The sequence below is a fragment of the Ambystoma mexicanum genome, chromosome 1q (genome assembly GCF_040938575.1).
Source record: "Ambystoma mexicanum isolate Mex_15411 chromosome 1q, UKY_AmexF1_1, whole genome shotgun sequence".
NCBI lineage: Eukaryota > Metazoa > Chordata > Amphibia > Caudata > Ambystomatidae > Ambystoma > Ambystoma mexicanum.
In genome coordinates, this window is record NC_090922.1 from 333,762,220 (window position 1) to 333,778,161 (window position 15,942).

A 15,942-nucleotide genomic window follows, 5' to 3' on the forward strand; every position below is an offset into this window, starting at 1 on the left:
TGCATTGTCACGTAGGGACCGGGGAGGGTCTAAATGCTCTTCCAACCCAGCAATCAATTGTTAACATATAGCGGTGCCAGTAAGATAGCAATTACGTTTTTTGCCTTTTAACACACAATTTCTTGATGAGATAGTCACTCTACAGTAGGGTGGTCTTCAAACTTTTGTTGACCCAGAGCCCCCCCTAAGAAGAAAGGTACCTGGCTTGGGCCCCCCTATATACATGGACTCCAAAATGTTCTATCGGTTGCGAATGGTTATCGCCCACTGGTGTAGAATGGTGCCCCAAATGGAGGTGTGGGTGCCAAATACCAAATTCTCTTAACATTATTGCTTTTAATAACTCAAATTAGATTAGAGGGCAAATATTTGTAAACACAGCATTCAGATTTTTTTGCTACAGAGGACTTGACTAAAAGCAGTGTTTCATATTTATTTCCTACAGTAACGTTTGACATGTAACAATTTGTTTCTTAAGTACAACAACTTGATTACTATCAATGCAGTCACTTACAAGTTGGACAGTGGCATACTGGAGAACTAGAGTGGAGGGTGGGCCTGTCTTTCAGCAGCCAGCCTGTCACTATAGGGTTACATTTTTCAATAGCCAACCTTCTTCTTTGACCGATATTTAGTCTTGGCACCCACAAACCCAGTAATTTCCTAATAACTGCTGTCAGCACAACGCAAGCATTTACTTGTGACTAATCAGTTTGATAAACATGACATCTTTATTAATATAATCTGAGATAACACACAAAGCAAGGGGCACACAAATTACAGAGTATTGGTGACCAAATGCTCAGACCAAAAAAATAAAAAATCATCATCTCAAAGAAAACTAGTGAACGCAAGTTTCAGCAGCGTTTTTGAGTTTAGAAATTACTCCCCCCCCCCCCATGAATGTGTAGAATGCACATTTGAACAACAATAATGTGTACAACATGTAGGATGCTTGGTTTCAACAGCGATCTCTCCCCTACCCCCCACAGTGATGTTCATGGCCCATTGATTTCTGCGGTGTCCCTTTCAGGACAGAAGAAAACAAACGGGATGAGCAAACAGAGCCAGGAAATGCGTGAGGGACGGCTGGGGAAAGGAGCACCGCATAGATTAGGTCACTGAGCCTCCAGTTTCCATATGCAAAGCTGGGAGGCTTGGTAAAGCCTGCTCATGGCTGAGGCAGGCTGGGTCCCGAGATCCGGCCAGACATCTGATTTTGGATTTCGGACCCAGCCAGAGCTGTCCCATGGACCAGAGGGGTGATAAGGCAGAGGGGCAGCCAAGGCAGGGGTCTGGTGTTGTATATCTGGTTCCCCCACGGCAGATTGCTGGAGCCCATCAATCTGCCGTGGGGGAACCGGATATCATACAACACCGGCAATGCATGCTTCCGTCCCGTTCGCCTCCTCTCCCCCATTGTCCCCAAGGGGTGGGGCACCAACATTGCAGTGATCCGGCCCCCTGCTCGCCTCCTCTCCCCACGCGTTCGCCTTTGTGGGTCCAAAGGAGGAGAGGGAAGCAGAGGGACCAGCAAAGGCCTGAAACGCTTGCTCCCCGGCACCCCCTCCAAATGTCGTGTGGGGGGCTGACCCGAGAAGCAGCATCCCTTACCAGGCAAGAAGACACTGGCGGCACCAGAGGAACACAGCACCATCCAAATGCAGGAAAGTGCATGTCCATGCTGCGTTTATTTCCTGTTTCGTGGACATGTCACACTGATTGGGCATGGAGGGCCAGTGGCTCGCCAAGCACAGTTAAGTGAGGCAAACAAAAACTATTTTCTCTTTTCTCACCGTCCTGGATCACACACCCCACAGATTGAAGACCTCTTCCTACAGTATGGCTATTTTAAGGCAAAATACTCAATTGTTATCTTGCTGATAAAACTACATAGGAGTCTGCATTTTCACTGTATACTAGCAAAGTATACATGAATATGCAGGCACCTAGTCAGTAAAACAACACAGGGAAATGAAGGAACTCTGTCCTACACAGACAGCGGCAGAAATGCCCTGGGGAGGGTAGATGGGTAGGAATCAATTAAGACATCTTGTGGTACAAACACACTCTGGCCAGTACAGCTCAAACCACTGTCTGGCAGCACTGAGCAGTAAAGTTAGGCAATAGGCACATACTCTGCAATTTTCAAATCAGAACCTCTCACCTCGTAAAGGCCATAAAGTTAGAGAAATCATGCCAAGGGAACTTCAGCCATGCCCGCTGCTCTTCATCCAGAGCCCCGGGATGCTGCCGCACTCGTCTCCTGCTCCGGTGGTGGCACATATATCATCCCCAGCGCAGGAGTGCTCGGCAGCCCAGAGGCATCCAAGCCTGCGTGAGCCTGTGCAGCAGTGCAGAAAAAGAAGCAAGCATGCGGCTGTGGTAAAAATGGGATTGACGTGGGACTTAATTTCCAACTAGCTGAGCGCATTGCTGTTCTAACAGTGAAAGCTGTGTTGCGCAGATAGTGAAGAAAGGTGGCGTATAATCCGACCTGCGGCAGCCGAATTTGGAAAAAACATCTGCACTGAAATTCCCTTGGCGTGCATGGCACGGCCACAAATCACTTCTGTTTGGGGGCGATAGGGAGCCGGGATGGGGATAATACCAGCCAAGAAGACACACAAAGATCTGCTGTTGCTACAACCAAAATCAAAATAGGAAAAACAAACCCACCGGCACCTAAATATACCTGGCGCTTCAAAACACTTCCGAGATGTAAAAGCGCCTTATATATACACCAAAAAAAAAAATGTGCCCGTACACAGCATGGAGTGGCCCTTCCTCTGTGAATCTCTTCCTAAGTACGTATAGACATCCTACTTGAAAACGTCCCGAAGACTTAACAGAAATACGTGAAAGACGTCATGATGCCGTAAAAGCATTTTACAAAGTATCAACAAACTTTTAAACAAATGCACCATGCTATCGGGTCTCACAGGGACTTTAAATGTGTGATTGATAATGAAAGTAATATAAGGCCTCCCTTTAACTGTCTCTGCCACACATTACAAAGGGGTAAATGCACAACGCCCTCCCCTGGGAATGCCAAATCGCCCCCAAGCAGGAGAAAAAATAACTTAACTGTTATGCTGAAAATTCGTACCCAAATGCGTCTGTCTGCATAAAACACATATTCCCATTTGCTGCACATACATATCCCCATCACAAATCCTCCAACCCCACCCTCCTCCTCTCCAGCGGGAGGATAATTCACTATTTGCTGTACTGTTCACTGGTACAGTGGAAATCCTGTTGGGAAGGGAGGAACGCGCTGCACCACTCCATAAAACACATTTCCCACGTACAAATCGTCCATCTGCATGAGAAAACCCTAAAAAGAATAACCCGCGTGTACTTTAAGTACCTCTCACCCCTGATGCAATTACAAATCCCCAAAATGCATAGAAATACTCCCTTCCCTGCTCCGCATTAAAGTAACATGAGAAAACTTTAACTCAAGCACCAAATAACAAGCAACAATACGAAATGTGCTTTGTAACGGAGGAATCTCTCCCGCTGAGTCCTGCAACGCCTCGCCTCGCCTCGCCTCTCCTCTCCAGTCCCGCTTGTGCAGTTGCCTCGCCTTCCCGCTCGTGCGGAAAAAGATGACGAAGTGAACGTTGCAGAGCACGTGATGACGTGAGGGCGGGGCGATGCTATGGTTCGTTTCTCGAATGGGACTCTACCCTTTACGAAACGTCATATCCTGATGTTAAATATTAAATGGTAAAGGTATTTTTGCCAGCGCACTGTCACCAACGGAGCTAGTCCCCAGGCGCTCTGATTCCAGGCAGAATGAGGTGAGTGCATGCGATCCCGCTCTTGTAGTGAATTTTAAATGCATTTCTTTTAGCATCCATTAACTTAGACGTTCTCAACCCTTAGTTATATTGTTAAGACGATCTCTTTTGCAACTGCAACCTCTGGAAATGCATTTTGAACTGTACCTCGTTGTATTGAATTTATCACATGTTGAAAGTAGACATTGTAAGTACGTGAATTTCTAAACATCTGGTTTTGAAATTACACAGGGCAGTCTGTTGTTGGTATTGTAGACCCAGTAGCTGCTCCGAAGCTCATCTATGGTACGGTTCAGGCTCTGGAATGTTTCCAGACTCAGTAACTGCTGTGCAGCTACTACACAGACCCTGCTCTGGTGTCAGTGACTACATATATAATAATCAGGCCTGTTTCCTAACCCGGGTGAAGTGGGCGGCTGCCTGGGGCGCAATTGCCCCAGGGGGTGAAATTGCCCTGGTCCCTTGAGGGCGACATTTCTCTGGGTGTGGGGTCCGATTGCCGTGGGGAGAGTAGCCGCAGCACAGTAGAGGCAGCTGCTGACTGGCAGTCACATAGTACTTGTGTAACGTTACGGAAGTCGGAGGCTCTCTGAACTTTTGCGCCACTTGAGGTGGGGGCATAAAAGGGCACCTTTCGTGGTGGCCGCCCGCCTTTGTAATCAAGCCGGAACAACACACCATGGTGGAAAAAAGACGGCTAGCTTCCCGCCACAACAATCCAATTGCTTTCTACCTGGACCAATGCACAAAGAAAGAAGACTGGATTGTCTCCCTGACTTGCTTGTGTGCAGAACTACTCAGAAAGAAGGTAGGTGCAACCCAATGCTTCTGTTGACATTTTAGAAAATGTTCCTTTAAACTGTGTACATAGCGGGGCTAACCCCTACTCCTTGGCCCCTTACAACATATTGGTAAAATCATAACATCTCCCGCTTGCCTGCCCCAATGATGGAGTCAGAAACTTTCTGAAAGTTGGAAACATATATAACATTTTATTTGGAAAAAACATCTGGTCGCATAATTTGGAGTCATTTTATGAGGGCGGCCCCCCCATCCCTGCTCAGGTTTTATGACTGCCTGGCACAAACCATGGTCCTTAGCCGGGTGGCTCCGCCAATCCCGCCTTACAAAAATCCCTTGTCCAAAAGCCTGTGAGCCATCTCACACCAATCCGTTCTTGCGAGAACGGCCCGCCCTGGATTCCACTGCCAGTTCAGTCATTCCTCCAGAGACCAGAGAGTATGGAGCGAATAAGGCCACTGCATCGGTTGTTGAGGAGTCCCAACCGTCCCTGGTGGAATCAGCGCCCGTGTCACCCCATCCTGCCTGAAGCAGCCAGTGGTTGTAGCTCAAGGACCAGACCGCAGCGTGCCTCCTTCTCTAGGACCGCCCTCGTAACTCCGCCACGCTTTGGGGTGGCCCCCCCGCGACCCCAAATGCCCCCACACCAAATTCCTCTTCCTGCTAATCCTCACCAATCCCTATTTACACCCAGTTCTTGCCATCAGTCCCCATAGTCCTAAATTGAAATGGCCCATCCCGTGCTCTGAAAGATGCACTCCATCTGCTGCAAAATCTATTGGTTTCCCTTCACATAATTCCAGGTGTCTGACAAAAACCAGCCCTTCCTGCTTCATGAAGCGCTCCATGTTCTTGTTCACCCTCCTCCTAGACCTTTCCATTGCAGCGTTGGACTCTGCTCCCCGCCATACTTTCCTTGAGATCAGCTCAGACCAAGCTATCTCCGTTGCAGGCAGCATTCTTGCCAAGATCCTAATGCCCTCCTGCATTACTCTCAATAATCTGCCCCTTCCCAAGTCTGCAAGGTCATTCCCCTCAAGGTGCACCACCAACAACCTTGGGGGGGCCCTCTTGGTGATCTGCCTGCGCAGCGCGGGGAGAAGTGCGTGCCAACGCATGCCCGGGGTGCCTAGCCACACCAGCTCGGTGTCCCGAAAACCCAAATTGGCCCCCCGAACCGGCTTCGTGCGGGCGCATTTCTCCGCTCTGCTGATAAACGAGTGGCCAATAATCCAGACGGTACTCCCAGCTGCAATAAATCAAAAATTGCATAGTTGTTACAACCATTTACCCTTCCTACACCCCAGACCCACCCACCCCCCTTCTGTTGTCCCCTTGGGACCTGACCTATTCCACTGAAGGGGCTGGGTTGTCTTGCCCACCTGGGCGAATGTACAGTTTATACCTGTTGGATTGCCATCTACCCAACCTCTGGATCGCTGCGCCGTGCATCCCAGCTTGAAATGCTGTAGTTGCTGCCCCTATCCGGAAGCCGTGCGTGGACCATCCTTGCCCATGACACCCTGCTTTTTTAAAAGCCATGGCCAGTACCTTCCGGAATTGGAACATCGTCAGTGGAGACCCGTCCCTGTGTATTAAGAGGTACTTCCCACCGGCCGGCCTCATTGTCATGTAGTGGGACAGTAGCCAAGTGGGGCAGCTGGACTGTTCCGCTGCCCTTCGCAATTTGATTGAGGCGCCCTTCCCGGCCTGATCGGTCTTTGATCTCGTGACCTTCACCATGAGGCCATCCTCTGTGAATGTGACATCCCCCGGAGCCAGTGCCCGCCCAGAGTCATCAGCCTTCCCTGTTTCCACCAATTCACTCACCCGGACGGCCCCAAAAAATGCCAATGCAAATGCCGCCCTGAAGAGCCCGAGCTCAAAACCGTCTATGCATACCCCTTCCAGTTCCCTAAGTAACTTCCCCAGCACTTCAAAGTTAATGGGCTTACGTACATCCTTCCTGCACCCTTCTAGTTTCCCCCAACCTTTGACTGCTGCCCTTATTGAGAATTCCTTAGTTGGGTCGCCTTCTCCTTTCAGTTTGGAATGGAATGCTACGGCGGCTAAATGGCTTGTGACCCAGCTCCTGCTCTGCCCCTGGTTGTGTGCCCACAGCACGAACCGCTCTACCTGTGCTGTAAGACCCAAGTTTGTATGTCCCTCTTCCTGAATCACCCTTACAAACTTACTGTAGCCTTTCTGATACCTGGACCGCACTCCTGGTGAGAGCGACTGCTCCCCAAGTTTCCAGAGCGTCGGGTCCACGACATCAGGTGCCACCACTCCTGCATGAACTCTGTGCCCCTCTGTTGTGCCCCTGGGTGGGCCTTCCGTAATCTCTCCCACTGAAACTGAGAAAGAGCGTCAGCAGCCACATTCACAATTCCTGGTACATGTCTCGCCCTAAATTCAATATTCTGGTACAAGCATACTTCCACAAGTTTCCTTAGCAGCCCCAGAACCACCGGGCATGAAGCGGACTGTAAGTTGATGGCCTGGACCACTGCTTTGTTGTCCGACCAAAAGCGGACCCTCCTGTTGCACAACTCACCTGGCCACAACAGGAGGGCTATCACGATTGGGAACAGCTCTAGCGCCATAATGTTCCCCAACCTCCCTTTCTTTCTCCATTGTGTTGGCCACCTCTGCGCACACCAGTGCGAGCCCAAGATCACACCAAACCCTTCCTTTCCCGAGGCGTCTGAGTACATTTGCAACTCACTGCTGGTAACCCATGCGTCCCGCCAAAGGCTTACCCCGTTGAAGCCCTTCAGAAACCCCCGCCACATGACTAGGTCCTCCTTGAGTGCGGCGCTCAGCCTGATGTGGTGGTGTTTGTTAGTCACCCCCGCTGTGGCTCTTGCTAACCTCCTGGCAAACACCCTTCCCGCTGGAACCACCCTGGCTGCAAAGTTGAGTTTCCCAAGCAGCTGTTGCACTTGACCCAAAGTTGTCTTTTCTTTAGCTAGAATACTGGAAATCAACTCCATTAGCCCTTCCACCTTTTCTGTTGGTAACCTGCATGTGCCTTTGCACGTATCAATTTCTATGCCTAGAAATGTGAGGACATGGACTGGGGTTTGTGTTTTCTCTTTGGCTAGGGGTATCCCCAATTCTTTCATTAGAACCTGAAAGGATGCTAATGCCGAACCGCAGTCCTCAGTACCCTCCCTACCAATAAACAAAAAATCATCCAGGTAATGCATGATTGCCCCCCTTGGTTCCTTTTCTTTTGCTGCCCATTCCAAAAAGGAGCTGAATTGTTCAAAGAAGGCACATGAAACAGCACACCCCATTGGCATGCATCTGTCAAAGAAAAATTGGCCTTCCCATTTGAATCCCAACAAATGAAAGCTATCAGGATGGACTGGTAGGAGCCTGAAAGCAGACTCAATGTCGACCTTTGCCAACCATGCTCTTTTTCCCATCTGGTCCAGTAGCTCCATTGCTTTGTCAAAGGAAGCATATGTAACGGAGCAATAATCAGGGTCCAGCCAATCATTCACAGAATCCCCATCAGGGTAAGACAGGTGGTGAATTAACCTGTACTTTCCTTCCTCATTTTTAGGGACAACCCCCAATGGGGACACAATGAAGTTAGGGAGGGGAGCCACCCAAAATGGACCCGCTATTCTCCCCAATGCTCTTTCTTTGGCCAGTTTTTCGCTCACAATCCCTGGTAGCTTGTCTTCTGAAGGTAGGTTCCTAGCCCCACGTGAAGTTAGGGGTCCTTCGTACGGGATCCTAAACCCTTCCTTGAAACCCTGTGAGATCAACCTTCCTTCGCCAATTTTGGGGTATTCCGTTAGCCATTGTTGTAATGTTGTCATTTTTATGGGTGAGGGTCCCTTCCCCCAGCTCCCCTCATTGGGTGCTCTGACCTCGGCCCCTGCCCCGTGGTCCCCTGGACCCTTGATAGCATGAAGAGGCGGGGTGGGACCCTTTGCATTTTTCACAGGCATGGGCAAATATACATTCACGGCCGAAGCGGCAGTACCCTGCATTAAAACCCCTGCACGTGCCCTTGGCTGTGTCAGCCCCCGAGGTGCCCCTGCCGCTCCCCCGTGCCCTCGGTCTGCTCCCGCCGTCTCTCCCCCTGCCCCTCTGCCTGTTCCGAAAGGGCTGCCAAGCTTCCCTCTTGTCCTCGTTGTACCTACCCGACCCGGACTTGGTAGTATCTCTGATTGGCTCGCTGGACCTCTCCTGGCCACCCATGAATGCGAACCAACCCTCTGTGTCCTTCTGGGCCCAAGACATTGAGGGCAAATCCTCCATCTTATGCCTGAAACCCCTATCATAATCTATCCATCCCGTCGTCCCATATGTCTTATGCTCTGCCACTATGGTATCCCTGTAATTCCATAGGTCAGTCCCTTGTTCTGGGAACTTTTCCATCATCACTGTAGCCTACAGGGAGAAGGCTTTAGACCAGTTGTCAATGGTCTCCTCCGGCCTGTACCGTTTTTGCCTCTTTTTCTCCTCCTCTTTTGATACATTAACATCTGGGCCCTCATTTTCAGATGTCAGCATAGAAAATATGTCAAAATAATCCCTTGCCCATATCCGTTCCTTTACCTGTTTATGAATGTACCAAGACAACGTACTTCTCCCTGTCAGTACTGGGGCTATTGTTACCAATGGCACCCCACCGCTTACAGTGGATGTCCCCGCACCCAAGGAAGTCACTGGTAGTCCCTCTGGTGGTGCCACCCTATTGGACCCCAGGAAACCCGCGGGCAGCCCCTCTGGTGGTATTACCCCTGCTGCTTGGGGTATCCCATTGGCTGGTGCCCCTATCCCGCTGACCTGCCCTGGGAGTCCTACCTGTGCCCCTGCGACTGCAACCGGCCCTGTTGGTTGCCCCCAGACGGCGAGTGGGCCCACCCCGTTCCCCACTTGAGGCGCCACTGGTACCTGTCCTAACCGGAGCATAATCTGGTCCATGAATCTAGTCATTTCCAATTTTGCCCACTCCATGGTCTGCCCGCTTACCTCGGGCTGTGCAACCTTCTGGGGGGATGTCCCCGTGTTCGCTACCGTCCCCACAGGCCCAGTGTTTACCAATGCTGCTGGCTGAATCCCCTGGCTTGCCCCATGTGCCTGGTCAGTACCTGTGCTTGGGGAAATTTCTGTTGTGGGCAGCGGAATAGATACATTTGGAGACGCATTCACTACAGTGTTATGCTCCTTACCCTTCTGCTTCCTGGGCGCGTGCTTTCTCTTGGTGGGAGTGGGTGTCACTACCTCTGGCCCCGTTGGAGGTACCCCTGTGTCCGGTGATCCCGTTGGTGCCGATCCTTCCAGAGACTGCTCCACCATTCTTTTCGCCCATTCCGCACCTTTATTTCGGACCCTTTCCTGGAACCATGCCACCATCTGAGCCTCCTCCTGGCTCTCATAGGACCTTCCACTGTCGGAAGTGCCCTCCCCACTGTCAAACAAACTTGGTGATCCCTGGCTGGACATGTTGTCTGTTGTCCCTGGGTAAGAAAGCAAATAAAATAGTGCAACCAGATTTTGTCGATTAATATACTGTTGACCAGTTTTGTCTCTTTAAAACCCTTTCCGCTACTCCTTCTGGAGTCCCATGTTATTGCAACCCCTGTTTAATGCCAGTGCCGTGGCCCTTCCCTCATGCCGTTGTCCCTCCTGCCCTTGTTCACATTACCTGTGGCAGTCCATTGGCTGCCTTTTTCAGTTGCTAGCCACTTCCAGCCCCCAGTAGGCCCCTTTCCTTACCACAGATCTTTTCCTTCTTCGTTCTAACCAACCACCTCTGGTGCCGTACCTGGAAGATATTTGCTGTGATCTGCAAACACAGACATAATTTGTTAATATTGTCCTTTTGACTAAGCCATATGCGTGCCCCCGATACCTTGTACATTGTATGCACCTTGGCACAGTACCCCACGGCCGCCCCAAAGGGGGGATGAAAAAGATGTCCTCCTAACATCTCGCCGTGCATGTCTAATATTGTATTGCTGTGTGCATGAATCCCCTCACGTCCGCCATCCCGAACTATGCTCAAGCCGGTCAACATTTGTGTATATGCGCGTTATAAATTCCTTTCTTGGAATAACACGGAAAACTTCTGACACAAGTTATTAATTTCCTCTTCTTCATCAAATAATATGAAAACAAACAGTTCCTTCCCCATGAAGCGTTATAAATTCCTTTATGGAATAACCGGAAAACTTATGAAAAAGTTAATTAATTTCCTCTTCTTTATCAAGATAATATGAAACAAACAGTTCCTTCCCCATGAACCTTGCATTTTGCCCCCACCCAGTACGCACTCATGTGTAAGTACGTTATACGTTCCTTCTTACATTATCTGAAAAGCCATGGAAAAATACACCGTACCCGTGGTGAAACTAATCATACATCTTTTACACTGGTGTGCCTGCTGCTTGGTAATAAACCTTGCCCGCGCACCAATCCGCACATACTTGTGCATACGCTCGTTATAAATTCCTTTCATTCCACACGTGTCACTGCCTGATGATTGATGCGCTGACGGAAGCAGACAGTGCCCCAGATCGTCGTACTTTAAATTTGCTCTTACTACGGTGAAAAGTTCACTGCCTCGCCCCCGTTGTTTTACAACTCAGCTTGCCTAATGGAAAAAACTTCCCCGCATCCGCCCCTCCCTACAAAAGGCCCGCACCGGTGCATTGCTCCGGTGGACCCTCCTGCTCACAAACTCACAACGTGCTGGGAACGTACGCATCTGCCTTCCTAATTAAGCATTCGCAGCCCAGCGCGCCAGGATGCCGTTTCAGCTGGGAACATCCCCTATGGTTCCCGGCCAGTGCCTGCAGCACCATCCCAACTTTCCGGCTACCGCCTGCTTTAATGGCCCACTGCCCTCCTTTATGCGGCGTCCCCACGGCCAGCGTGGCTCTCCACAGCTTACATGGTGCTCTCACTGTTTAAACAACTTGATGCGACAATCCTCCCCCGCACGTCCATGCAAATGTGGAATCAATCGGGAACAAAGACACCCTGTTTTCGGCGAATGCCGCCACCGAAAGCCACAAAAAACAAACGGGGGGGGGGGGGGGTGCGGGGTACAGTTGTGCAAATAAGATGGCCTCTTGGCGGCCATTCCCCGCGTGCGCCTGGTTGCTGCCAAGCGCCACATCATAGCACTTTTTACATAAAAATTAAAATTAAAAAAGACCGCTATGCTAACATCCCCTCCGATCGCTGCATTATAGCAAACATTTTTTTTTTTTTTATACACAAATTACATTGCCACCTTAAATCAAAAATCCCCCGCTCGGAGACAGGCCCATCCGATGCCCCATAAAAACAACCGACAACCATCCGTGCGCCATGCGCGCAGGTAACCACCATCCCTCACCGGCCCCTTTGTGCCCTCTAGGCACCGAGGAGGAAATGCCATGAGTGGGCTCCACACCCATGGCAAGGACCGGCGCCCCGCACCGTCCATCAACTCCTTTACTCAGCCTTTGTGCCCCTGAGGCACTGCGGAGGAAATGCCGTGGGCTCCAAGCCATGGGAAAATACACCGAGGCCCACGGCACGGACCAGCGCCCCCGCGCTGTCCCTTTACTCCACACCTTACCTTTCCCAGATAAATCCCCTAGTCCTGCTCGTCGTGTCGTGTCCTCGTCACTTGTGGCTGCTCCGATGTCGCTGCTGCCAGGGCTGGATGAGAGGACTTGCTCTCTCAACCCTGGCTATTTAAGCCCCCGGGGGGGAAAGGCCATTTCCGGCCGGACCCCCGAGGGCACCCTGACTGCGTCCTCCGTAGAGGAGGCGAGTCCACGCAGGGGGCGGCCAGAGGGGCGGCCCGCTATGTGAGCTGCGCCTCTAACGCCCCCTGCGTGGGCTGGCGCATCTGCTTAGCGTTCGGCTAGTGCTCAAACGGTAGTTTGCATAGTTCAGAGTGCTTTCTGGTCAAGAACGGGTAAAAAGTAATATTTTGTTTTACACTTTCCCAGCCCAGATTTTTTTTCCCAACGTGTAGATGCCTGCCTCAGTTGGTATGAGGGCGTGTATTGCAATCGCTTTGCTGTGTTCCTGCTTCCCCTTTAGAAGGTGTCCCGCATCTGAAATTGTAAATGATAGAATGTAGCTTCACTCTGTTCTGTCCCAAAAAAAGTCTAAACTGCAGAAACATTTTTCAGTTGAAGTTGAAAGCGTATATTGGAAGTTGCTGCTGTTCTGGGCACTTTCAGCCGCAACCTTTCTTCTTTGTTGGTTTTAATTGGACAGGTTTGAAACTTGGTACTGTTTTCAGCAGTTCGATTTGTTTAGAGTTAGGATTCGGGACAGGAGCATATGGAAAAAATTGCACTTCTTTTCATGGTTCTATTGAAGTTTTGTCCCCATGCAAATTGTTCTTTGTCCTGGCGGGAGTCCTTTCTCATACTGAGTTGGCTGCAGTGGTGCAGCTAGGATTTCTCAAGAGGCTGAACCTGCACTGTGTACACATGGGCCTATTGTAAAGTTCCCCGTAAACCAAGGGGAATATATTTGATGAGACAGTTTGTTTGGTTTTGCTCGGTCCTGCAGACAAGATCTGAGTTCGAGCTTTGATGTTATATCTTTATTTCATTGTTTAGAACAGCAAAATGTACTCCTTTAATTGGCAGGGCAAGGATGATGGGCAGAAAGGTTCTGGCTAGAATTTAAAAAAAAAAAAAAAAAAGGCAGGCAGTGCAAAGATCCTGGAGGTTTACATGCATGTGTAACTGGCCCTATGGGGTGAGCCCCATGCATGGACAGATGTAAATATTTCCTGCTGCACAACAGTAATCTGCATACAAAATAACTCTGAAGTGTGAATATTTGACCAGTAGTAATGGAGTGAGACCAATGCCCACTTTTTATCACATGCTTTTTTTCACACTTTTTCTTTAAAATAGACAGAAGAAGCACTCTCTAATCCACTTTTTTTCAGGGAGCTGCCATCTTTGAGTTTCATTTTACATTCCTGTAAAGGTTATATAAACAGGCCTACAAGTACCAGAATGCAATCTGATAAGAGGTTTTATTATTTCAGTCCAGAAATTGAACTACTTGAGATCCTATCCTGTGGGTTGAATTACTTTGAAAAGTTCTACACAGGCCCCTGAAGGCCATGTCTGATGGACGGATGGTATAGTGAATGGGTTCCACTTCTATTTAAAAGGGTTTCTGCCATTTAATAAGTGACCAAATGTAAGGCGTCTTGCACTGTAAGAGATTATGCCCAGCTAGTGTAAGGCTCAAATAAGAACAGCCATGCAGACAGAGTGAAAGAGATTAAAGTGGGACAGAAAACGAGATAGTCAAGGAAAAGGTGAGGAAAGCAAGATTAAGAAAGGGGGGAATGAAAGAGAGGAAAATATAGGCCCTATACGGGAAACAAAATGGGGCAGAGATTGCACGTGAGAAATGGGAGGCAATGGACAGTTAAGGAACAAGCAGATGGAAGAAAGCTGAGGATTGGGGTAGATGTGACTCGCAGGAGGAGTTGAAATGTAACTGGGAGAGAGCACTGTGACCAGACTGTGTAGAGACCGCTGTATCACACTTGCTGTGAAATGCACACCGAAATGTGCACATTTGCTAAGCTCCAGGAGGACTCTGTGAAGCAGAGTCCAGCCCTCCGTGCTCACATCAGCTGAATGCCTCCTTTTGATGTTTAGTCAGAAGAGTTGTTTGCTGACTAGTACTTTCCTTTGGCACAGAGCACCCTCCGGGTAGTGAAAAATGAACGCTCATATATGTGCCTGTTGTCGAGTTGTAGTGACTTGCAGCCTGTGTGGGAAGTTGGTCCTAGGTTTGAAGTGAGGGATGCTCTTACACTCAGGCCACACCCTGCTTTTTATTTACCTTCGTGCCCCTTGCTTCACTCTGGCCTCGTAACGAAACTCACCAGTGCTCCTATGGTGGTCTGGTTCCTCACCTCCTGTATTGTTCCATTTCAGTTTTTGCTTTCTTAATAGTTAAAACAAAGACCATTCAGTTGAGGAATATTGTATTAAATCGACTGAGTTTCTGGTCAGATGCTGCCTGCCTATTTGACCTGGAGGCTGGCATCTGTGCTGTATATAAGTAGGATGTTTCCACTGTATGGCTATCTGAAATGAGTCAGAGGCTGTGATCGAGACCTTCTGCCCTTTCCTTGCGCACAAATAGAACACTATCTGAAAGCAGCATCACTTTAAATGTGACTTTCAAATGACAAATGGCACTCCAAAAACTGCTCAACAATCTGACCCGGTTTGACCTGTTTGAGGTCATTGGTGAGATGTAAATGAAAGGAAACCCTGTAAATAATGTGCCATATGGTCCTAATTCAAGCAGCCCTTTCTCAGAACCAAAAGTTATTGACTCTCTCAAACCTTAAAGTGCAGTTCATGGTAATGAGTGGAGTTTTCAGACTAACCTTTTACTCCATCTGCCAATTCAGAGCCTTGTTTTGTTGTAGTTGGGTAACCACGTATTTGGTTGGGAGAGGGATGGACACTTGCAATGTAAGATGGTGAACTGGAACCTGTCAGCCAGTGGTAGGAACTGGCATACATCGTATTTGTCCAAATGCTACAAAAGTTTTGTTCAAATGGGTACGGCCATAATGTAGCCTCTCCAAATTTGGCCCACTTTCAACTCGGCACCTTTAGAATGGAGCCTCCTTACCGCTATTTTGCTTTGCAGTCAATGCATCATTTAAACTGAAAATACTTTAAAAAAAACTTTTTTAGTAGTATGGATTATTCCTACCAAGAATATTGCAACATGTTATATTTGGGCCATACTTTCTGGCTATTTCTTTTACTTTAGGCGTTTCAACGTACTGGCAATGTCGAAACCAATATGACCTTCTGAAGCACAGAACAGGCCGAGAAAAAAAGTGGCGCAATGTATCAAAAGTCGCAAGTGCTGTCTTCGTTCTTCAAAAGAAGTAGATGAGCGCCCTCCCCAAGACCAGGTAACAGGCATTCCTGAGGGAACGGTACTGCCTGTGGTCATGCCAAAAGTTTCAAGAGATGAGGCCTCAAGAACCCAAGCACTAGAGGGCAATGATGAGCAACCGGAACAAGGCACTAACACATGTTGGTTTGAAGACATTTCTTTATGGCCTAAATCAATGCCTGGACATGTGCGTGATCAAATTGTAATGGGAGGGCCACAGGCTATGCTACCTCGTAGTTATTCATACCCAAAAGATGACAAAAATGGGCACTTTTCTTCTTCATTTGGGCACACGGTATTACCGAAAAAAGAAATAGTCTCCAGGCCATGGCAGCAATATTCTATTTTGACTGATAGTCTACTGTTTTTGCTGTAGGCTTTTTGACCCTATGCCAAA

At 49.0% G+C, this 15,942-nt stretch overlaps 1 protein-coding gene across 1 annotated transcript in view; it reads left to right on the forward strand.

Moving 5' to 3' along the window:
• The first annotated feature begins 3,635 nt into the window (after window positions 1-3,635).
• Window positions 3,636-15,942, forward strand: part of PEPD (peptidase D) — a 1,156,120-nt gene continuing 1,143,813 nt past the window's right edge. Inside the window, exon 1 of the mRNA XM_069639310.1 lies at window positions 3,636-3,806. Coding sequence (XP_069495411.1) covers window positions 3,802-3,806 — 5 coding nt within the window. The 5' untranslated portion in view covers window positions 3,636-3,801. The remainder of the gene's footprint in view (window positions 3,807-15,942) is intronic.